Genomic DNA, 23,245 nt, shown 5'->3' on the forward strand with positions numbered 1-23,245 from the left:
CCAGCTTAAGTTATCCCAAAAGCAAAAGAAAAAAGACTTGCCTTTCCTTTCAAATACCAACTCTTCAAATGCACGATATTCCCTTTTTTTAAAAAGTCCCTTCCGCTGCCTCCAGCTTGTCAGCTCTTTGCCTTTGATCTGTAAGCCTTGCCGGGAGACGGACTTCCTTTTTCTCGTCTCCCGCTTTCAGCCAAATTCATAAATTTGTAATCCAATTTCAAGTAACTCTTACTCACGAGTAGTTGATTTGTAATCCAATATTAAGGAAGAAAGGTCGGCGCTCAGCAGCAACAGCCGCGCGGCTTCACTCCCGCAGAAAGAGCGATGAACCCACAGCACCGCTTCCCCTCCGCGCTTCCGGAGCCCCTTCCGGGGTCCCTTCTTCGTTTTGGGGGTCGCTTTAGGTGCCCGCCGAGTCCCACGGCCACGAGCTCACTCTGCTCGTGGTTTATCTTAATGGGTCGTCGCTTTGCCGCAGCGAACGACCCTTTTCTGCGGAGCCCCTCTTCGCAGCGCAAAGAGGACCGCCATTGCTTATTTCGCGCCGCCTCCGGAACCTGAGTTTGAATTTCTGAGTGCTGGCTGGCTGGGGGAACAGTTGGGGAGGTTTCTGCAGGAATCTGGGACCATTTGCGGGTTTTTTTTGGAATTTTTATGATTTTCTGTGACCATTGGGCAAGATTGTTTATTTTCAATTTTTTTTCCTGAGTTTGAATTTCTGAGTGCTGGCTGGCTGGGGGAACAGTTGGGGAGGTTTCTGCAGGAATCTGGGACCATTTGCGGGGTTTTTTTGGAATTTTTATGATTTTCTGTGACCATTGGGCAAGGTTGTTTATTTTCAATTTTTTTTTCTGAGTTTGAATTTCTGAGTGCTGGCCATGTTGTTATTTTTTGATTTTTTTTTGTCTGGATGGGGGAACAGTTGGGGAGGGGTTTGCAGCAGTTGGGGAAGGGCTGGGGGAGCAGTTGGGGAGGGGTTTGCAATTTCTCTGTTGTGGGTGGGTGGGTGTCTGTGGGAGCAGTTGAGGTTTTTGAAGACATTGGTGATTTTTGAAGCTTTTCCAAAACTTATTTTGCAGCCATTTGAGGTTTCTGAAGACCTCGGTGATTGATTGTTGAAGCTTTTCCAGAACTTCTCTTTCATCCATTTGGTAAGCTAAACTTTTAAAACTTTTTTGGGGGTTTTTGGATTTTGGATTTTGGGTTTGGGTGCTTGGGATTCAAGGCCTTGGTTCTGGGTTTTAATTTCTGTGTGGTGGGTGGCTGGGTGCTTTTGTATTTTTTGGATTTGAAGCACATCACTGATTTTTTTTTTCTGTTTCTGAGTTTACGAAGGTAAGAGCTGTGCTGCTATGGGATCTAAGAAGACTGCTGCTGCGGTGGCCGGTGAGAGAAGAAGGAGACGGTGACGCTGGAAATGAAGAAGGAGATCATCCGGAAGCACGACGGCAGAATGTGTGTGACGGACATCGCCAGGGAGTACGGGAGGAATCCATCAACCATCGGGACCATCCTGAAGATGAGGGAGAAGATCCTGGCGACTGATGCAGCCAAGGGAGTCACCAGGATCGTGAAGAACCGCCCAGTTGTTCTCAGTGGCGTAGCGTGGGGGGTGCCAGGGGTGCCAGCTGCACCGGGCGCAACTTCTGGGGGGGCGCGCTCGCTGCCTCCGGAGTCGCCGAAGAGCCTCGGGCGCAGGCTGTAGCAGAGCCCCATGTCTCGTGGAACCGACGAGCTGGCAGCGGCTCTCAGCGCTCGCCGCGGTCCCCGCGCGTCAGGGCCACGGAGGGCGCGCCAGGCAGCCCCTCCTCACCCACGGGCAGCGTTCGCCTGCGGGGCTCGGCCAGCGCGCTGGGCTGGCCGCGTGGAGTCGCCGAGGAGCCGCCGCCGCCTGCCATGCCGCCCTGGCTGCTTCAACGCGCGTCTTGGCGTATTAATGACCATGGTTAGGTGTTAGGGGGCGCAAATTACTTGCCTTGCCCCGGGTTTGGGGGCGCAGATTACTTGCCTTGCCCCGGGTGCTGATAACCCACGCTACGCCGCTGGCTGTTCTGGAGGAGGTCGAGAAGTTGCTGCTCATCTGGATAGAAGAGAAGCAGCGTGCAGGGGACACAGTGTCTGAGGCTGTCATTTGTGAGAAGGCCAAGGCCTTGCACGCTGACCTCATCCGGGAGCAGCCAGGAACATCAGCCGAGCCAGAAGACTTCAAGGCAAGCAGAGGTTGGTTTGAACGGTTCAAGACAAGATCTGGCATCCACAGAGTGGTCAGGCATGGAGAGGCTGCCAGTTCTGATGTTCCTGCGGCTGAAGACTTTGCAGCGGAGTTCCTGGAGGTTGTGAAGACGGAGGGCTACGTTCCACAGCAGGTCTTCAACTGCGACGAGACCGGGCTGTTTTGGAAGAGGATGCCCAAAAGGACTTTCATCACATAGGAGGAGGCCAAGTTGCCTGGCCACAAGCCCATGAAGGACCGTCTGACCCTGCTCTTCTGTGCCAACGCAAGCGGCGACCTGAAGATCAAGCCCCTGCTGGTGTACCACTCGGAGAACCCACGGGCCTTCAAGAGACACAAGATCAACAAGGAGTGGCTGAGTGTCATGTGGCGATCCAACAGCAAGGCTTGGGTCACACGTGTGCTGTTTGTGGACTGGGTCAATCTTGCTTTTGGCTTTGCTGTCAAGCAGTACCTGCTGGACAACGACCTGCCGCTGAAGGCTTTGCTTCTGATGGACAATGCTCCTGCCCATCCTAAAGGCCTTGAGGTGGACTTGTTGGAGGAGTTCAGCTTCATCAACATCATGTTCCTGCCGCCTAACACCACACCACTGCTCCAGCCGATGGATCAGCAGGTCATCGCCAATTTCAAAAAACTCTACACCAAGGAGCTTTTCAGGCGATGCTTCGAGGTGACTGACTGCACCACCATCACCCTGCAGGAATTCTGGAAGGACCACTTCGACATCGTCACCTGTTTGAAGATGATCACCACGGCCTGGAACGGGATCAGCCAGAGAAATTTGAATTGCGCTTGGCGCAGCCTGTGGCCGGACTGTGTGGCACCAAGTGACTCTGATGCACCAGAGTCAACAGTGGTGCAGGACATTGTTGCCTTGGGGAGGACCATGGGCCTGGAGGTCACGGAGAAGGACGTCTGCGAGCTGGTGGAGGAGCACGACGACGAGCTGACCACCGTGGAGCTGGTCGAACTGCAGACAGAGGCTGCGCAGGAGCAGGCCTCACTGGAAGAGGAGGAAGCAACTGAGGAACGGCTGTCCTCCGAAAAACTGAGGGACATTTGCCTGAAGTGGAAGGAGGTGCAGACTTTTGCAGATCTACACCACCCTGAGAAGCACGTGGCACATGACGCTGGGAACTTTTATGATACGAGGGTCATGTCGCCTTTCAGGGAGCTGCTGAAAAGGCGGATGAAGCAGCAGACTATGGACAGGTTTTTGACCAAGAAGCAAAGAGTGGAAGAGGAGCCTTCTTCGAGTGGTCCCCCAGAGTCTTAGAAAATGTATGTACTGTACTGTGCACTTTGTTGATTTTTAAATGTTTTTCTGTCATGTTTATAAAGTTAATTTATTTTCCCTTCAATTTTTGAACTGCTCTTTACAGTATGTGTGACTTTAAAGAGCAGTTACCGTATTTTTCGCCCTATAGGACGCACTTTTTCCCCTCCAAAAATGAAGGGGAAATCTGGGTGCGTCCTATCGGGCGAATGCAGGCTTTCGCTGAAGCCTGGAGAGCGAGAGGGGTCCGTGCGCACCGACCCCTCTCGCTCTCCAGGCTTCAGGAAGCTATCCCAAGTCTTGCAAGCCCGGCGGGATGTCCCGCGGGCTCGCAAGGCTTGCGGGCAGCAGCCTGCACCCAAAAGCTGGGGACAGCGGGAGGCGCAGCGCCGCCATCCCGCTATTCCCCGACCTGATCTGGAGGCTGGGGGTGGGAGAAGCAAGCCTGCTTCTCCCCCCTCCAGCCCCACAAGCTCGGGGGATAGGGGGATGGCGGAGCGCCGCCATCCCGCTATTCCCTGACCTGATCTGGAGGCTGGGGGTGGGAGAAGCAAGCCTGCTTCTCCCCCCTCCAGCCCCACAAGCTCGCGGGATAGCGGGCCAAGCTGTCCCTGAAGGCAGAAGAGGGAGACAGAGCGCTCCGTCTCCTTCTTCTAGCTTGGGGATGGTTGCGCAAAGCCTCTGCAGGGCAGCACAGTGTGCTGCCCCACAGAGGCTTGGGAGGCTGTCCCTGAAGGCAGAAGAGGGAGACGAAGTGCTCCCTCTCCCTCTTCTAGCTTGGGGATGGCTGCGCAAACCTAGGGGGAAATCAATTTTTTTCCCTTGATTCCCCCCCCCAAAAAAAATAGGTGCGTCCTATGGGCCGGAGCGTCCTATAGGGCGAAAAATACGGTAATAAACTGTTGTTGTACCAAATTTGGCTTTGTTTGGACTTTTTTTGAACATAGGAACGCATTAATTGATTTTCAATGCATTCCTATGGGATTTCGTGATTTGCAAGACGAAAAATTCGCTAGACGACAAAACTTGCGGAACGAATTAATTGCGTCTTGCGAGGCACCACTGTACTAACGGATGCAAAAGAAAGAGGTGGATTTGCCCTGCCAGACCTTAAACTTTACTATGAATCAGCCGCATTTTGTTGGCTGAGAGAATGGCTGCTTCTTGAAAACACAGACATTTTGGATTTAGAAGGTTTTAATAATGTATTTGGATGGCATGCATACTTGTGGTATGATAAGGTCAAAGCACATAAAGCATTTAAAAACCATATTGTCAGGAAAGCATTGTTTAATGTCTGGACAAGATATAAGGATCTACTTGAAAATAAAACTCCAAGGTGGCTGTCACTGATGGAAGCGAAGGCTCAGAAAAAGCTCAATATGGAGGCCAAATGGCCGAAATATTGGGAAATTCTGGAACAAGAGGGAGATAAATTGAAATTGCAGAGCTTTGAAAAATTAAAAAACAAAGTGTGAGATTGGCTTCACTATTATCAGATAATGGAGGCATACAATTTGGATAAGAAAATTGGCTTCCAGGTGGAAAAATCAAAACTGGAAACAGAAGTGTTAGATCCTAAAGTTAAGAATTTGTCAAGAATGTATAACTTGCTGTTGAAATGGAATACTCAAGATGAAACAGTGAAATCTGTTATGATTAAATGGGCACAAGATGTTGGACATAACATTATGATGGCTGACTGGGAACAGTTATGGACCACAGGTATGAAGTTCATGGCATGTAATGCCTTAAGAGAGAATATTATGAAAATGATTTACAGGTGGCACATGACCCCAGTCAAGCTTGCAAAAATTTATCATTTGCCCGATAATAAATGTTGGAAATGCAAAGAAACTGAAGGTACATTCTTTCACCTTTGGTGGACGTGCCCAAGGATTAAGGCTTTCTGGGAGATGATCTATAACGAAATGAAAAAGGTATTTAAATATACCTTCCTGAAGAAACCAGAGGCCTTTCTCCTGGGCATTGTCAGCCAATTGGTGTCAAAGAAGGATAGAATTTTCTTTATGTATGCCACAACAGCAGCAAGAATTCTCATTGCAAAGTACTGGAAGACACAGGAGCTACCCACACTGGAAGAATGGCAGATGAAAGTGATGGACTATATGGAACTGGCGGAAATGACTGGCAGAATCCGAGACCAGGGAGAAGAGTCAGTGGAAGAAGATTGGAAGAAATTTAAAGACTATCTACAGAAATACTGTAAAATTAATGAATGTTAGAATGATGTTGGAATGAAGTTAAGGGGTTTTTAGCAGCAATGTTATAAGGAGTATGTAAAAATGGACTGTTAACAGATGAGAATATACAGTTATTACACATTAAGACAAAGGTTTAAGATAAAAACAAAGAGGGAAAGGATTTGCTGAATTAACTTACTGAACTGGAATACAAAAAAGGGGAGGTGTGAAGAGGTCAGGGAAACAAATGAATGAAAGACAAGATATGGAAAGATTGATTTGTTTTTAATTGTTTTTACTTTTTTGTATTTTGTACTCTTCTTTTTTATTCTTCCTTTTTCTTTTTCTTTTACTTATTATTACTATTGTAACTTTTTATTTCTGAAACTTTAATAAATATCTTATTAAAAAAAAATAAACCATCAGAGTTCTGGGCATACAATAAACGTTTGTTCCCATCGAAAAACTCACACATTGACTTTAAGAAACGCACAGTTATGCCTTGACGAGCAAAGCACCTTACTGACAATAAATTGTCCACTGATGGGCAGTAAATGCAGTTCGCTATCGTAATGTTTAAAGAGTCAAGTTTAACTGTGCCCCTGCCAAGCGACTGCAAGACTTGTGAATTGGCTAAATGTACATTACCAATTTCCTCTTTGAAAGAAATAAACAAACTTCGATCGTTGCAAATATGCTGAGATGCTCCAGAGTCCACAATAAGAGACTTCCACTTGGCATCTTTAATTCTTTTACGATCTGTTGTCTGAGCATGAAAAGCTCGCAGCTCGTTTCTGTCTTTACGGTACGATGTCAGCTGCTGGGCTGATGACCATGATTGACGAACAGAAACTGACTTGGGAGTACTTTGCTTTCTTTTGGATCTGCAGTCCTTTGCAAAATGTCCTTGCTTATTGCAGAACCAACAACGCTTGGCAGCTTTAAATGCAGTTGTATCACCACAGGTTTGCATGTGGTGTTCCTCATTCTTTCTGGAAATACGAGGGCTTACGGCACAAGCCTCCCTTCTATCCAACTCACCCATTAATCTTGCCGTTACCCCTTCCACAGTTAATTGTGCTGGTGGAATGGCAGATATCTGGCTAGCTATACCATCAAAGTCCTCATTAAGGGAACAAAGAATGATAAAAACATACTGAATATCAGGTATCTCCATGTCCCTTCGAATTAATTCCCCGTGTATTGCCTCCAGACGTCTCAAGTGTGCTGCCAAATCACCACCAGGCTGCAACTTCATCTGGTGCAGCTGCTTGAAAAACGTCAATACAGACGCTGACGCTTTTCTAACATGCACTGCTGCAAGACTGTCCCACATTTCTTTGGCAGTTTTCTTATTTCTTATATAGACTTCTTGCTGGTCGCTGACTGCCAAATTAATTATCGCCCTGGCTTTTGCATCTCCTTTTGACCAAGCATTAGTCACAAGGTCAGGAGGGTCATCAGTTACATAGGTCAAAAACGCCTCCACCTGAAAAGACCATAAACTATAGTTCTCATCTGTCAGCTGTGCGAAGACCAGAGCCTTCTCAGCTTCAGGAACCCGGTCAACCATTCTGGAACTCTTCCAGACCCACAGAACTACGCTAACAGGAGGAGGAGTTTTCAAACCTTTCTCAGAGTCCAAAAATATGCAGTCATCCACTCAGCAGCTGGGCCCATAACCAAAGGTGTTGGCTATTTGCAGTATGGTAGCGCTGCATAGAGCGCGCTGGGGAGACCATGCATTAAAAAGGGACTCAAAAATAACTTAAACAAGGTTTTAATAAGAAAAACAAAAACTCCATTTACACTAAATACATCAACAAACAAACATGACCCAACCACCAACCCATCCCCCAGGGTAATGGGAGAGCTAGGTGCTGCTCCTTATATACTACACCCAATTGCTGACACAGCTTAATTAACACAACTCAGCAGCACCTGCTATGTTTCACAGCTATAAAGCTGGGTCTCGTTATTTTGCTCTGGCCCTTGCTCTGGCTCCTTAAAGACATACACATCGAGTGGAACAATGATGAACCTTTACATTTAAAGAAAGCATTCAACAGGTAGGGTTGCCATCCGCCGGGATTTGGCCGTTGGAAACAAGTGTCCATGCGGGAAATGCTTGAATGTCCAGGAAAATCCAAAGGTATAGCAATTCTACACGTGGGGAGTAGGGACGCAAGCACAAATCAGAATAAAGCAAAGGCTGGGAAGGTTCAAACAGAAACACACACACACTATTCCTCAAGATTTGTCTTTAAGACACAGGATCATAGAATTGTGGAGTTGGAAGGGACACCGAGGACCATCTAGTTCCCTTATTCCCAATCAGGGGTCCGTGGCCCCATCCCTTGCCTCCCTCCAACTAATTTCCTCTCATATTGGCATGGCAATAGCATACATTTTATGGGCGGTCTTGTTGTTTTTAGTATACCTAAAATCCTTTGCTTATTACCCCACATCTTGAACCCGCAGCCCTGAGATTAAGAGTGTCACGCTCTACCAACTGAGCCATCCCACTGTAATGATCCTACACCTCCCCTCTTGACAAAGCTGCCTGCTGATCTGCCGAGGAAATGTCCTTCTGCAGGCATGGTTTCAATCCAAACAGCAAATACTAGTGGTCAACTCCAAAAGTGCGGTGAAGAAACCCTGCTTGCCAAAGAACAATTGAACGCACCCTTGAAGCTCCTTTGCAGCCATGTCTTTACCTGTCTCCACACCTGACATATGATGCTAGATGTGGGGCCTGTGGGCCTGTCAAGATTCCCCACCTCTGCTCTATCTAGCCAGGCTGATGTTTTCAAATGGGGGTTAAAGCTGTGAAGCTGTTTGGATGCATGACTGGACTTGACTGTGGGCATTTCATTGTGCTGTGTCCCAGAGCCTTAAGGATGGGCTGGCCTAGGAACCTAAGCCACCAGGTATATAAAAGTGAGGTCCACTCCAGCCAAGAGCGAAAGAAAACCACCAAGCAGCCCTGCTCCCCAACAATGCCCCCCAAAGAGGATACGGATCGTCTCGGGAATGCTGGTGTCCAGGCACTCAGTTATCTCCTGCAGCTCGTCCTGCGTGCCTGGGGTCTGGGAGAGGTCCTCCTGAAGCAGAGTATCACCCATGCGTTCGGAAGGGATGAGATACATCCTGGATAGCATGCAGAACAATCCAGCCCTGGGGTGCATAATGTGAGGTCGAGGAATGCCACAATGGAGAGAAGCCCATCACCAAGAGAGCTGGCACAAGGGCTGAGAATTGTATCCCGCCTGCTTTCCACAGTAGCATTCCTACTCCCCTTCTCATGATTTGGGGCAATGGGAGAGTGAAATCATTCCTCGCTTCTTCTAGTGGCGAGTATCAGAGAGCCGCTTTGCTAGGGAGAGGCAGACAATGGTTGGGAACACTTGGGTTCTTCTGAGCCGCTCTAAGGAAGACCGTATGCTGAATGTCCCACCCGCTGCCGCTCCACCAAGGTGCCACTATACTCACAGCAGGAGTTTGTAAGAGCGAGTCGGTAGCTAAGATATAAATCAATTGGGATGTTTGGAACCTGCACACCCCAAAACTGGTACTGGATTCCAGCCCACACCCATCCTTTCAATGGTGCAGTCCCCCTCAGCTCACCTGGTGGCAGGCATTCTTGAAGAGGTGGTCCACCAAAAGCCAGATCTCCTTGGCCGCTCAGTGGAGTCATCACCATCCTGGGGTACGATATCCAGAAACTGTTTCTCCTGGAGGTCCAATGACAAGCGGGACTGGCACGAGAGCCTGACAGAATGTGTGCCTGTATGCATTCTTTCCTTGCTCCAGCTGGGTGGACAAGTCTTGCCCTCTGAGGCCACAACTAGGGCTGGGCGATAGCTGGCTTTCAACACGGTGATATATCACTAGCTAAACATTGCAATACACCAATATAGCACGATGTCTGAAATAAGATGGAGCTATGTAGAGGCATTGGCTGGCTTCACGGTTTCCCCCGCATTGTGATTTTTGCTGCCCCCTGCAGGAGGGCAGGGGAAAGCTGAACCGGCAGAGTCCACAGGGGCTGCAGGAATCTCGAGAAGCATTGTCTGGCTTCACAGTTTCCCCCCACATGGTGTTTTTTGCATAGTACACACACACACATCATGATTCACAATATATTGCCAGGTCAGAAATTATGAAACCAGTCTCACTATCTAGACTTCAAGCTGATTTGAAAATATATCTATATTGACATATCGCCTGGCCCTAGCCACAGCAAGCATCTCAAGGGGGAAAACAAAAAACAAATTGCTTGCACCCCAAATCCAAGCTCCCCCTCCCCTATTAATATGCAGCTAGTAATCCTTCCACTCCGGATGTGCAGTTCACCCAAAAGCTTACTGAATATGCAGCTGTGGACATGAGGTTTGGCTAACATTTTATTTAAATTGCTGGAACCTGCCCTGGGACCTTAGGGTGAAGGGCAGGAAATAAGTAAGAAAAACAGCAACAGAACATGGATGGGCCTTCATAGGTTGATGGGCTGCAGCCCCTGCCAGCATGATGAGATGATGGGGTCACATGTTCACCGCCCCTTGTCTAGAGCACGTTGCAGAGGCAGTGGTAGAAACTGAGCAACAGCTGGAGCCCCAGCCCACGACTTTGTCTGGGCAATGCAGCACACAGCAGCTGGTGAACCATGCCTCCTGCCTCCTTCCCATCTTCCTCTCCAGAAATGTTCAGGGTGGTTAGTTCTATCTCAAGCTACCACATTCAAGAGAAAGAGAAAGAGAAAGAGAAAGAGAAAGAGAGGAGGGGGGAGCAAGAGAGCTTTAGGTGCACAGCAGTGGCAAGCAGCCCATCACTAAAAGGAGTTGGCAAGGATGGAGAATTTGATCCCCTCATCCCCAGGGCAGCTGTTGATTAGGATCCAGTTCATCCCCCCTCCCCCCCTCCCGCCAATACTCCCCGCCCCTGTCTTGAGAGAGAGAGAGAGTGTATTGGTGTGGGGAATGACACATGCTGTATCAGAGTCTTAGTGCAAGAGTAGCTGGTGCCTGCTAAAGAACATAGGAGCCTTGCTGGGTTAGATCAGCATTTTGTTCCCACAATGGCCAACCACATGCCCTTGGGAGTCCATGGGGACACGGGGACAAGAGCACTCTGTCCATCATGTTCCCCAGAAACTGGTAATCAAAAGCATGTGGTTTGTGATAATAGTGGCAAGAAATAGCCACTGATAAACATATCCTCCATGGTTCTAAATGTCTACAGCTGTCCAAATTGACAGTCACCACTGTCTCCTTGTGGCTAGGATAATACACCCAAGTAGATCTGATTTCGAGAGGAGTGACATTTCCCTGAGCCACCCCAAAGCAGCCACTACCGCTTCCCAAATGCCAGTGCTCAGGTGGTAAGAGTAAGCCAGAGTGGCATAGCCTGTGCAGCAGTGGCTGCGCACAGAGACAAGGAGAAAACTGGCTCTTGGGGCCAGAGGGGGCTGGCGCCTGCATCATGAGACTGGGCTTTCTGCCTCCCGTGCTGCCAATCGCAAGCGGACCCAGAGTCAAGCAGCGCGAAATCAGTGACAAGCAGTGCTGGCAAATTCTGGTTTCGTCTCCGTTCTCCTCTGCCGAGTTCTACAAGGGCCACGTTGAGACTAGGGAAGAGACCAAAGCAGAGAGCTAGAGCCACCACCTGGACTGGATTTGAGTCAGAAGGCAGGCAGGTGCGGGTTGCCTGAGAGGAAAGTCAGGTTGGTGGGGTAGTGCCTGGTTTGCCCTAAGGGACCAGCTGCCACTGCATGGAGCAGCTGCTGATCGGTGACAAGGGCAACTCCATTTACGTGCCTTCGAGGCACATGCACACTGCCGCAAAGCTGGAAGGGGCACTTGAAGGGGCAAAAATGCCCCCCCCCAAGAGCACAAAAGCGGCAAAGTGGCATGGAAACAGCATCTCGACTCCCTCCCAGGAGCTTTGGCACCGACCTCTCAGGCCTGCGGAGAGTTGGAGCAAGGAGTTTTGCAGGGAGGCTGCTGGTTTTCAAAAGGCCTTTCAAAAGGGCTTCCGGAAGTTTAGAGGGTGCTTGCAGGCTTTTCCAATGCTGTCCCCAACATACACAATTTCATTTAAACGCACGGTACCTCGGAACGCAACCCCCGTGTAAACGGGGCGTTGCCTGTACCTGATTTGAGCCCGCTACAAGAACATCTAGAGGATAGCAAGCCAACTGTGACCTTTTCTAGGAAGCTGTCTTCTCCCTGAGATCAGAGGAGGAAGGCAAGAGCAAAAGACAACCAAGGGTGTTAATGGCACAGGCCCTGAGAAGAGAAAGAAACAGCCCGTTGGCTGAACAGTATCTGGGCAGATGGCAGGGAAATGCACACGGTTCAGTGGCCCTGCGAAAGGGCAGGTGGGAGGACCAGAACCTGGGATGACTCAGTCAAGGCAAACAAAGGGCATGAACAGCACACAGGAAGCGGATGCACAGCTACAGAAGCTGAAGCTGAATGCAGCGGAGGACCCCCAGCCCCCACATTTCTGAGTGGAAGAGCAGCTGTTTTTCAAGCAGGCAAGCAGAGTGGGAAGGGTAGACATCCAGCACAAGGCTTCCAAGGAGGTCCCGAAGCAGCTTGGTAGGTAGCTCCCACTGATGGTGAGGAAATAGTCCTTGCCACGGTCAAGGTGAAGGACAAAGCTAGCCTCAATCTTCTCTTCCTTGCGGACGCACACATCCAGGGAAATGTCCCCCGTCTCACCTAAAACGGGAGGAGGTCAGGTAGATACACTCTTTGGCACAGCCAAGTTGGCTTGTCTGTAAATTAAAAGAGAAGACAGTGAGGAATTGAACAGAAGGACACAATAGGAGCCTGCTGGATCAGGCCAATGGCCCATCTAGTACAGCATCCTGTTCTCACAGGTGTATGGGGGAAACCTTAACTTCAAGAATTAGGAGAAGAAGCGACTCAGTTCCCACCCCCAGCCCACTTTCCTCTCTAGTCCTCCAAAGCAGCAGCTGCACAGAAGATGGTGACAGGATACTGGGGGGTGAGAGAAAGTGATCCTAACAAAAGAATATAAAAAGGGAAAGGATTTTTGCGCCCCCAATGTAACTTTCTTTTTTAGTTAGTTTACATTTCATTGAGTTTTTAAAAGTTTGGCTAGTTCTATATGATCCCCAAGATATTTCTGTGCCTCCACAACATAAAAATACGCATTGTTTTAAAAAAGTAATTTTTGGACGGAATGCTCTCACTGGTTCCCTGCGATGCCAAAAGGTGTTTTGGGACCCTCCAGCATTGTTTGGCTTCAATTCATTTGTGTGTGTGTCTTTGTTTAAAGCTGGTCACACACACTTTTACACTTTGGGCTCAGCTGCTTTGACGCGTGGCCCTTGGAGGCTTGAGCATGGGGCAATGCAGCCCACAAATGTTAAGCCTCCCCTGCTCTACCAAACTCCCAAGGTTTGAGGGAGGAGGGTTGGGAAGAGGAGGAGAAAAGGAAGGCCTTCCCTAGATAATAATAATAATAATAATAATAATAATAATAATAATAATAATAATAATAATAATAATTTATTTATATCCCGCCCTCCCCAGCCGAAGCCGGGCTCAGGGCGGCTAACAACAATCAAATAAACAAACAGTAAAATAGTTACACAATCTAAAAATATTTCATTATAAAAATTAATTAAATCAAATTGAAGGCAACCAATTAAGCAAAATTCTGTGCAGGTTGCCAGAGGAGGGAGTCAGGCTGCGCCCTGACCAAAGGCCTGGCGGAACAACTCTGTCTTGCAGGCCCTGCGGAAAGATGTCAGGTCCCGCAGGGCCCTAGTCTCTTGTGACAGAGCATTCCACCAGATTGGAGCCGCAGCCGAGAAGGCCCTGGCTCTAGTTGAGGCCAGCCTAACCTCTCTGAGGCCTGGGACCTTGAGGATGTTATTATTTGCAGACCGTAGGTTTCTCTGTGGGGCATACCAGGAGAGGCGGTCCCGTAGGTACGAGGGTCCTAGGCCGTATAGGGCTTTAAAGGTTAAAACCAGCACCTTAAACCTGATCCTGTACTCCACCGGGAGCCAGTGCAGCTGGTATAGTACCGGATGAATGTGATCTCACAGCGAAGACCCCATAAGGAGTCTCGCCACGGCATTCTGCACCCGCTGGAGTTTCTGGGTCAGTCTCAAGGGCAGCCCCACGTAGAGCGAGTTACAATAATCCAGTCTGGAGGTGACCGTCGCATGGATCACAGTGGCTAGGTCAGGGCGAGAGAGATAAGGGGCCTTGGGGTCCCTTTCCAACTCTACAGTTCTCTGATTCCAGAGAGAGACGCGCTGGGCTCCAAGTATCCCTTGCAGGGCTCAGCTAGAAGCCATTGCTTCCAATCCTGGCTGTCACTGAGCTTGGGGATAAAGGAGAAGTGGAGGGTGAGCTGCCCGTTGTTTGTGATCTGGAACTTCTCCTTCTGCAGCTGCCGGAACTTTACATTCTCAAACAGAAACTGCAGAGCAAAAAGGGGGGGGGGGGAGGAAAGAGAGTGCTTGCCTTCAGCAGAGGCAAGGAAACGAGCTCCAGGGGGAAGTTTGTCCTTGGCCCCGGGCTCTCGTTTAGGGGACTGCACATGCAACAGGTCCACGTGGGGCTCTCCAGATATTGCTGCACCTGCCACTGGCCATGTTGGCTGGGGATGATGGGAGTTGCTTAGGTGGTGAGCCAATTTGGGCTCGCCCGCGGAGGCTGATGGACCCTGATAGATTCCGTCAAGCCTTGCGGGACCTTTCTCCCCCTGGCAACTCATTGACTGAGCTTGTTGAGGGCTGGAATACCCAGCTCCTGGCAGCCATCAATGAGATCGCACCTAAGCGCCCTCTGCGACCCCGCAGAAACCGGGCTCCCTGGTTTACTGAGGAGCTCCGGAAAATGAAGCGGGACCTCAGACGGCTAGAGCGAGTATGGCGGGGTGCCCGTGACGGAGCCTCAAGAACATCTTATAGGGTTTTTATGAAAACCTATGAGATGGCAGTGAAGGCCGCCAAGAAGTCCTACTTCTCGGCCTCCATTGCATCCGCTAGCTCTCGCCCGGCACAATTATTTAGTATAATTCGGTCTTTAACGTCCCTTGATGGACAGCCAAATTTAAATAACAATTCGACACACAGCTGTGAGGCATTTGCGAGCTTTTTTGCGGAGAAGGTCCTGTCGCTCCGCCATGACCTCCCTGCCAATTTGGATACAATAAAGGAACTGGAGGCCCCTCGACTGTCCTCGGGTCCAGTATTGGACCACTTTGACCGGATATCCCCAGCTGATGTGGACAGACTCCTCCGAGCTGGAAAGCCCACCACTTGTCCTCTCGACCCGTGCCCGTCTTGGCTGATTAGAGCGTGTCCAGACGAGGTGCGGGCCCCGCTGGGGGATATCATCAATTTGTCCCTTGGCACCGGGACATTCCCAGGGGAACTGAAGGAGGCAGTGGTGCGTCCGCTCTTAAAGAAAACATCATTAGATCCCTTAGATCTATCCAATTACCGCCCAGTTTCGAATCTTCCATTCCTGGGTAAGGTGATTGAGAGAGCGGTTGCTGAACAGCTTGGTAGGTTTCTGGATGAAACATCAGCTCTGGATCCATTCCAGTCCGGCTTCCGCGCTGGTCATGGGACCGAGACGGCTCTGGTCGCCCTAACAGATGGTCTTCGTAGACAGCTGGATCGAGGCGGGTCGGGGCTGCTGATTCTTCTAGATCTGTCAGCAGCTTTCGACATGGTCGATCACGAACTTCTGGACCACCGCCTCGCCGACGTGGGGATCCAGGGCACAGTCCTTCAATGGCTGCGCTCGTTTCTCTCCGGTCGGGGACAGAGGGTGGCGCTTGGGGGGGAATTGTCATCGCGCCACTCCTTGGTGTGTCTCCCCGATGCTTTTTAACATCTTTATGCGCCCCCTCGCCCAGCTTGTCCGGAGTTTTGGGCTGGGTTGCCATCAGTATGCCGATGACACCCAACTCTATCTGTTGATGGATGGCCATCCTGACTCGGCCCCAGATACACTGACCAGATGTCTGGAAGCTGTGGCTGGATGGTTACGTGGGAGCCGGTTGAAGTTAAATCCTTTGAAGACAGAGGTCCTCTGGCTGGGACGGAGTGATATGGGATTGAGGGGGCAACTCCCGTCTCTTGCGGGGGTGCAATTAGTGCCAGCACCGTCCGTTAAGAGTTTGGGTGTAATCTTCGATACCTCCCTCTCCATGGAGGCGCAGATTGCAGCTATAACAAAGGCGGCATTTTTTCATCTCCGCCAAGCTAAGCAGTTGGCCCCTTACCTCTCTCGCCCTGACCTAGCCACTGTGATCCACGCGACGGTCACCTCCAGACTGGATTATTGTAACTCGCTCTACGTGGGGCTGCCCCTGAGACTGACCCAGAAACTCCAGCGGGTGCAGAATGCCGCAGCGAGACTCCTTACGGGGTCTTTGCTGCGGGATCACATTCATCCGGTGCTATACCAGCTGCACTGGCTCCCGGTGGAGTACAGGATCAGGTTTAAGGTGCTGGTTTTGACCTTTAAAGCCCTATACGGCCTAGGACCCTCGTACCTACGGGACCGCCTCTCCTGGTATGCCCCACAGAGGAACTTACGCTCCTCAAATAAAAACATCTTGAAGGTCCCAGGCCTCAGAGAGGTTAGGCTGGCCTCAACTAGAGCCAGGGCCTTCTCGGCTGCGGCTCCAACCTGGTGGAACGCTCTGTCACAAGAGACAAGGGCCCTGCAGGACTTGACATCTTTCCGCAGGGCCTGCAAGACAGAGCTGTTCCACCAGGCCTTTGGTTAGGGCACAGCCTGACTCCCTCCTCTGGCAATCCTTACAATACTTTAGTTTATGGTTGCCATCAATTCTGATTTTAATTAATTCTTATGATGTTTTTATAATGTTGCACTATTTTAGTGTTGTTAGCCGCCCTGAGCCCGGCTTCGGCTGGGGAGGGCGGGATATAAATAAAATTTATTATTATTATTATTATTATTATTATTATTATTATTATTATTATTATTATTGTAGTCCAGCATCTGGAGGGCACCGCGCTGGCTACCCCTGGAGTCTTTGCCTGCGAGGAAGAGGAAGAGGCTGCCGCTCAGTGGAAGGGCATCTGCCTTGCCTGCAAAGGTCCCAGGTTCTATCCCCAGCATCTCCAGGTAGGGCTGGGAGAGATCCCCCGGAAATCAAGACTGAGCTAGAAGGGCCAAGGGCTTCTTTCCCCCCTGGTCTTTTTGCAGCAAACCCTCTTTAAGGGGTTGGAGAGGATCCTATTCGTCTTTACCTCCCTCCAGGGAGGGAAGGAATTCGTTCTCCATCCTGTCCATCAACTGAACAATATCCTCAAACACTTTCCGGTACCGTCGGTCAGCCATAACCTTCACCTATCGGGGGGGGGGGGGAACAGAGCACATTTGTTGGGGCTATGGACTAAAAGGGGGGGCATGAGTTAAGAGCAGAAAGGCCTGATGCACCCCCCTGTTCCCAGCCCTGAAAGAGGCAAGTACTGTAACTCTGAGAGCTTCCCCAGGATGGCAGCGGCTGTGACTTCCAGAGCCAATGGGCTGAAGCCAAATGCTCCAAGCCAAGTACCACAGCAGCTCCATTGCATGAATGGAGCCAACGGTTAAGGTATACAGTTCAGCCCATGTGGTCTGCCATGCCTGCAGGAGCAGCGTGTACTCAGAACAGTGGAGAATGGAAGCCTAGGGATTTAAGAGAGCCAAAACCTGCCCACTCCTTGCACCGGAAGTCATTGGCCAAGGAGGAGCTCTGTGGAAAGGGGCCTGGTTGTTGGTCAGGGCCTGCCCAGATTCGAGGAGGTGCCACATAGCAGGCAACTAAAAACCCTGAATAGACGATAGCCCTGGCCAGGGCAGGTGTTACCCCTGTGAGGAAGAGGGAGCCGACGGGCTTGTGGTCGCTCCTTTTCAATTCCATGTGGCTTCGGTAGCTGAGCTGATTCACGCTGCCTCCTCTCCAGAGGATTGGCTCACACCATGCTGGCACACGGCACTTCCCACTGCAAGGAGACAGGAGAGACACCAGGACTGTTGGACTGGCTGAGGCAACACACAAGGCTCACACAGTCAAACTTTGGCTCCACACACGGCCTGTGATCTTGACCACGGTCAACAGCTGGAGATGATGGGGCTTGGGAGTCCAACTTCTGAAGGGGCGGACCTTGCAGGTGTGCAGGCATTTTGCTTCATGGAGAGAGTTGTCAGGAAATCAAAAGCTGCCTTCTACCAGGTCAGAATGAATTTCTGACCTCCCCCAGTTTGGATTCCTACATTGCAGGGGATTGGACTAGATGACCCTCGTGATCCCTTCCAACCCCACAATTCATTAATTAAGTCTCCTCTGGCTGGCAGCAGCTCTCTGTGGCCCAATCCTTTTTCAGGTGGAGGTGCCTTTCAACTTGAGACTCTGCATACAAAGCATATGGCACACCACCAAATGATGATCCTTCCCCAAAGCAAGGGGCCCCGTTATTCTTGTTCAGACACTATTTTTTCAGTGACCCAAAAGACCCTTTCTGGCACCTGAAATGCTGCCCAAAGGAGCCTGCCGTTTTCCGGCTTCGTCACTACATGTTCCGTCTGTCCTTTTGATTTCCCCATTACCACAGCAAGAGCAATGAAACTAGCAGGCCTAGGTGGCTTCTGACAGTTGTCGAGAACCACAAGAATATGCCAAATCCTGGATGGTGAGGCTCAGTGCCTACTAGCCATAATGGCCACAGAACATACTCCACCAAGAGAAGCAGTATGGCTTGGAGGAGGGGAGCGTGCTGTTGCACTCAGGTCCTGATTGTGGGCTCCCCGAGAGGCATCTCATTGGCCAATGTGAGAACAGGATGCTGGGCCAGATGGACCAATGGCCTGATCCAGCAGGGCTGCTCTCATGCTCTTATGCCCTGGCAGACTCATCTTGAGAGAGCACCAAGTCTCATTCCCAGACTTCCTTGACACAAAGAGGATTCTCATTCAGCCTGCTGCACCTTTCAAGGAACTGCAACACCGCTTATACACACCACGAAACAGAGGATGCTGGTTATCAGGACAAATGTGGGGGAAAGGAGCCAAAACATTTCCAGAGCAGGGATGGCTTGAGGAAGACAACATATCACAGCCTTGCATTTCACAACTCGCCTAGCAGCCTTTTGTGGGAATGTTCTGGGGTGCAGGAGAGGATCTATTGTGAGATTATATCCTAATCCAACTTGTGCTAACAAGTTCCCAAAATATCGGCAGAGTTTATGACATTCCCCTTTTAGTTCGCAACGCTAACGTCTGCACAGGTTCGCTAGAACCTCTATAATAATTACTCTAGTAATTTCCCCTTTTGTTCCCTCTTAAAATACAAGACATGGCACAGTCTTTATAAAAGTATAAAAGAGTTTACTCACGTTCTGTTCACAATATGATCCCAGAAGGCAGACAGCTTAAAAAAGGGAAAATACACTCATAATCTATCTTATAGGAAGATAGTACTGTCCTCTCTTGGCTGAGAGCCAAGAGGGCATGTTGCTCCTTCAAAAGATGAAGATGAGAGAGAGAGAGATATGGCTGCCTGCCCTGTGCTTTTATCATTTACCTGCACAGGTGAGGCCACACCCACCTCTGGTCACATGCGGAGGAAGTCCGTCCCCAGGAAGTTTACCTGCTTGCTGGACAGACATCCCTCCCCATGTTCTAACATGTACACTCTAGGAATGTTGTCTTTGACTGCTCCTGTGTTTACATCCCACATGCCCCTTCTCAGGCAATACAAGATACACAAAATATAAACAACTTTATTCAACCACCCAGAGTCCCAGCTTGACACGTAGATTCTGGAAACTCTCTCTCGGTAGGGGTTTCGTCAGTATGTCAGCAGTCATCTCTTGGGTGCTGCAGTAGGATAGTTCCACAAGTCCATCCTGGATCCTCTGGCGTATGTAGTGGTATTTAACCCCAATGTGTTTTGTTCTGGCCAGGAACTTCTCACTCTGCGTCAGCTTCAGGCAACTTTGATTTTCCTCTAGCAAGCTGACAGGCCCTTTTCTCACCAACCCAAAGTCCTTCATGAGTTGATCAAGCCAGGCGATCTCTCTGCAGGCTTCTGTTGCTGCAACGTATTCTGATTCTGTGGAAGATAATGCTACACAGCTCTGTTTATAACTGCCCCATGCAACAGGTCCATCCCCAAACATGAAAACATGTCCACTTGTTGATTTATAATCAGCATTATCCCCAGCCCAATCTGCATCAGTATACCCAACCAACTTAGGGTCTCTGACGGCTGGTAACCTTAATTTACAATTCATGGTACCCTTCAAATACCGCACCACCCTCTTTACACCTGCCCAATTATGCTCAGTGGGAGAAGTCACCTTTCTGCTAAGAATCCCCTCAGCATTAGCTAAGGCAGGTCTACATGTGGTAACTAAATACAAAAGTTTACCAATCGCCGACCTGTAGTCATTGTTGTCTGGCAACTGCTTCAAATCCTGCTGATTCTTCAGGAAGTCAGTAGCCATTGGTGTAGCAACTGGATGTGCGTCTTGCATCTGCATGTGCTCAATTAGCTCGTGGATCTTCTGTCTTTGGCTGAGAAGAAATGAACCGTCCTCTTCTCTTTCCACCTGGATCCCAAGGTAGTACTGGACATCTCCTAGCTCCTTGACCTCCACCTCTTTGCTAAGGTGTTTTACTATTTGTGTATAGTCTTTCTCACTTGCTGTGGCAATAATCAGGTCATCAACAAAAGCTAAGATATATGAGAATTGTCCATTATTTGACTTACTGTACAAGCACTTGTCAGCATCGCCTTCCTTGTACCCAAGTTGCGTCAGCATTTTATGCAACTTCTGGTTCCAGGCTCTAGCAGCCTGTTGAAGTCCATAAAGTCCTTTCTGGAGTTTCCACACTAAATGTGCCTCATGTGGTTTCACAAAACCCTTGGGCTGTTTCATGTAAATTTCTTCTGAAATCTGCCCATGTAGAAAAGCGGTAGCAATGTCTATGTGTTTCACTCTCATTTTCTTGGAGGCTGCAATGCTCAAAAGCATTCTTACGCTGCTGTACCTCACGGTTGGTGCAAAAACTTCATCATAGTCTTCACCACAATGCAGTGAAAATCCCTGTGCTACAAGTCTAGCTTTGTAGCGCTGCAACTCTCCTTCTGACCCCTTCTTAACCTTGAAAACCCATTTACTGCCAATGGCCTTCTTACCGGGAGGCAGCTCAGTGAGTGTCCAGGTCTTGTTCTGATGCAGTGCATCCATCTCCTCCTGCGCGGCCTTCCTCCAGAGACTGGCTTCTGCAGCTGGCATCTCCTGTATCTCTTCCCAAGTGGAAGGTTCCTGTGGAAACGCCGACCCTGCAAAGTAGAACAGCCGTAATGGTGGGACACCTCTATTGGTTCTGGATGAGCGCCTGACCTCTGGTTCTGTGACCGCATCGGCTTCCTCATCCTCCTCCAACGCAGGCATGTCCCCATCTGAGTCCTCCTCTTCGTCTCTGGTGCCGCCAGGGTTCTGGTCCTCTGCGTCTTCTGGTGTGTCGCCTGTAGGGGACGCTGTAACATTCGAAGGTAGATTAGTACTTTGTGGGGTCTCAAAAGGGAACTATACAAATTCTTCAGTCCTTTCTGACTCATCAGAAGAATCCACAACAGTGTTCTTAGTGTCTACTTTTCCATATTCATCAACAGAAACCGCATGGTATGCATTTGTCTTACCAGTTTGTAAGTCCATAATTCTATATCCTTTGCCTCCAGAGGCGTATCCCACCAGGATACCTGCTTTTGCCCTGGAGTCAAGCTTGTGTCTGTGTTCTTTAGGGACGTGAAAGTAACACGGACTTCCAAACACACGTATGTGCGACAGATTGGGAGCTTTCCCATGCCAAAGTTCAAATGGTGTGCGCTCTGCTCCTTTAGTTGGCAGTCTATTCTGCAAATAGACCGACGTGTACACTCCTTCGGCCCACAGCTTCTGTGGCAAACATGCATCCTTCAGCATGCACCTTGTCATGTCCATAATGGACCTAAACTTTGACTCAGCTATGGCATTCTGCTGTGGTGTGTAAGAAATTGTGCTTACGTGTGCAATTCCTTCCTTGGCCAGGAGAGACTGCATTTCATTTGAGCAGTACTCACCTCCATTGTCGCTCACAAACACAGCTGGAGCTCTCTGGAATTTATTCTTGACCATGGCAATGTATTCCTGGAGCTTGTCCACTGTCTCACTCTTCTCTTTGAGGAAATACACAACACAAAATCTTGAAAAGCCATCCAGAAATATTAAAATATATCTATTTTTTTCCAGTGAGGGAACATTCATGGGTCCACATATGTCAGTGTGCACTATGTCAAGCACTTTGTTGCTTCTTTGTTCTGCACAACGTGGAAATGAAGGTTTTACAGCCTTCTCAGTAATACAGCTTATGCACTTTGCTGGAGCTTTGTTGCTCTGCTTTACCTCCAAACCTCTTACAAGATCTCTTTTCTGTAGATCCAGAATGACGTTGGTATCTCTATGTCCAAGCCTTCTGTGCCATAGGTCCAGATCTGCCTCATCTTTCTGGCTGGAATGTGCCACTTTTGCAGACTGGTTCTCTGAAAGATCAAGCTCATATACACCATTTATCAGCTTTGCTTGAGCAACCACTTTGCCATTTTTAGTCACCTTGCATTCTCCATTTCCAAATGTGATCTGGAAACCTTTCTTGTCCAACGTGGACATGCTGATTAAATTGCAGCTCAGCTCTGGAACATACAAAACTCTAGAGATTTTGTTCTCAATGCATTCATTGTTTATATTGCATTTCAGACTCATGGAACCTGCACCTTTTGCTTTGACAATGTTGCCATCTGCAATTTCAATTTCAGATCCTTCTTCATCATTTATCTCATTAAAATATTCCTTCTTGTATGAAAAATGCAAGCTCGCTCCTGAATCAATTATCCATTTATTACGTCTATTCTCACAATTCTGGACAGCTAAATTCCTTTCTTGCAGTAGCCATGTGCATTCACATTATCCCTTCTTTTCCCTTTTTGGCTGAAAGGGGTGGGGTTTCTTTGCTTTAGGAGCCCTGCAGTTCTTTGCAATGTGTCCTTCTTTGTTACAATTGAAACAAATCACTTTCTTAGGCATCTCTTTGGACTTTGTAAATTGCCTAGATGCATAACTGCTGTCCTTGATTTTAGCATTTCTCACTGGAGATTCAGCTCTATCTATGCATTCTTCTTTTAAATAACCAATCAAGTCTTTAAAAGTCAGACCTTGTCTATGGTCCATCTAACTTACAAAAGGGCTAAAGCGTGGTCCAAGTGATGATAACAAAAATGCTATCTTTGTATCTTCATCAAAAGCTTTGGGAGTCAGATCAATTCTTTGAATAATCTCAGTAAACTTGTTGATGTGCTCTGTGAATTCCTCTTTTGAATTCATACTCAATCTGGTTAATTTACACACCAAGTTTCTGAAGCAGTTTGTGCTAGATTCTCCATACACGCGCTCAATATCTCTTAAGATTTGAG

The 23,245-nt window shown here is 49.0% G+C and overlaps 2 protein-coding genes across 2 annotated transcripts in view; one reads left to right on the forward strand and one right to left on the reverse strand.

Annotated features, from left to right (window-relative positions):
• The first annotated feature begins 987 nt into the window (after nucleotides 1–987).
• LOC309523371 (tigger transposable element-derived protein 1-like) lies at nucleotides 988–3,636 on the forward strand. The gene is made up of 2 exons (XM_082207150.1): nucleotides 988–1,600; nucleotides 2,061–3,636. The coding sequence occupies exon 2, from the start codon at nucleotides 2,463–2,465 to the stop codon at nucleotides 3,510–3,512; it is 1,050 nt and encodes a 349-aa protein (XP_082063276.1). The 5' UTR covers nucleotides 988–1,600; nucleotides 2,061–2,462; the 3' UTR covers nucleotides 3,513–3,636.
• Nucleotides 3,637–8,634: 4,998 nt separating this feature from the next.
• The window catches only part of LOC309523276 (inositol polyphosphate 5-phosphatase OCRL-like), a gene marked incomplete at both ends in the record, with an annotated part of 58,040 nt that continues 43,429 nt past the window's right edge, over nucleotides 8,635–23,245 (reverse strand). Inside the window, 6 exons of the mRNA XM_082207061.1 lie at nucleotides 8,635–8,866; nucleotides 9,344–9,529; nucleotides 12,288–12,441; nucleotides 14,017–14,182; nucleotides 16,987–17,097; nucleotides 17,600–17,735. Coding sequence (XP_082063187.1) covers nucleotides 8,635–8,866; nucleotides 9,344–9,529; nucleotides 12,288–12,441; nucleotides 14,017–14,182; nucleotides 16,987–17,097; nucleotides 17,600–17,735 — 985 coding nt within the window. The remainder of the gene's footprint in view (nucleotides 8,867–9,343; nucleotides 9,530–12,287; nucleotides 12,442–14,016; nucleotides 14,183–16,986; nucleotides 17,098–17,599; nucleotides 17,736–23,245) is intronic.

The sequence above is a fragment of the Podarcis vaucheri genome (assembly GCF_965113315.1).
Source record: "Podarcis vaucheri genome assembly, chromosome: W".
NCBI classification, from domain to species: domain Eukaryota; kingdom Metazoa; phylum Chordata; class Lepidosauria; order Squamata; family Lacertidae; genus Podarcis; species Podarcis vaucheri.

Coding starts and splice junctions, on each gene's coding strand:
- LOC309523371 (XM_082207150.1), top strand. CDS start 2,463: ATGAAGGACCGTCTGACCCTGCTCTTCTGTGCCAACGCAAGCGGCGAC.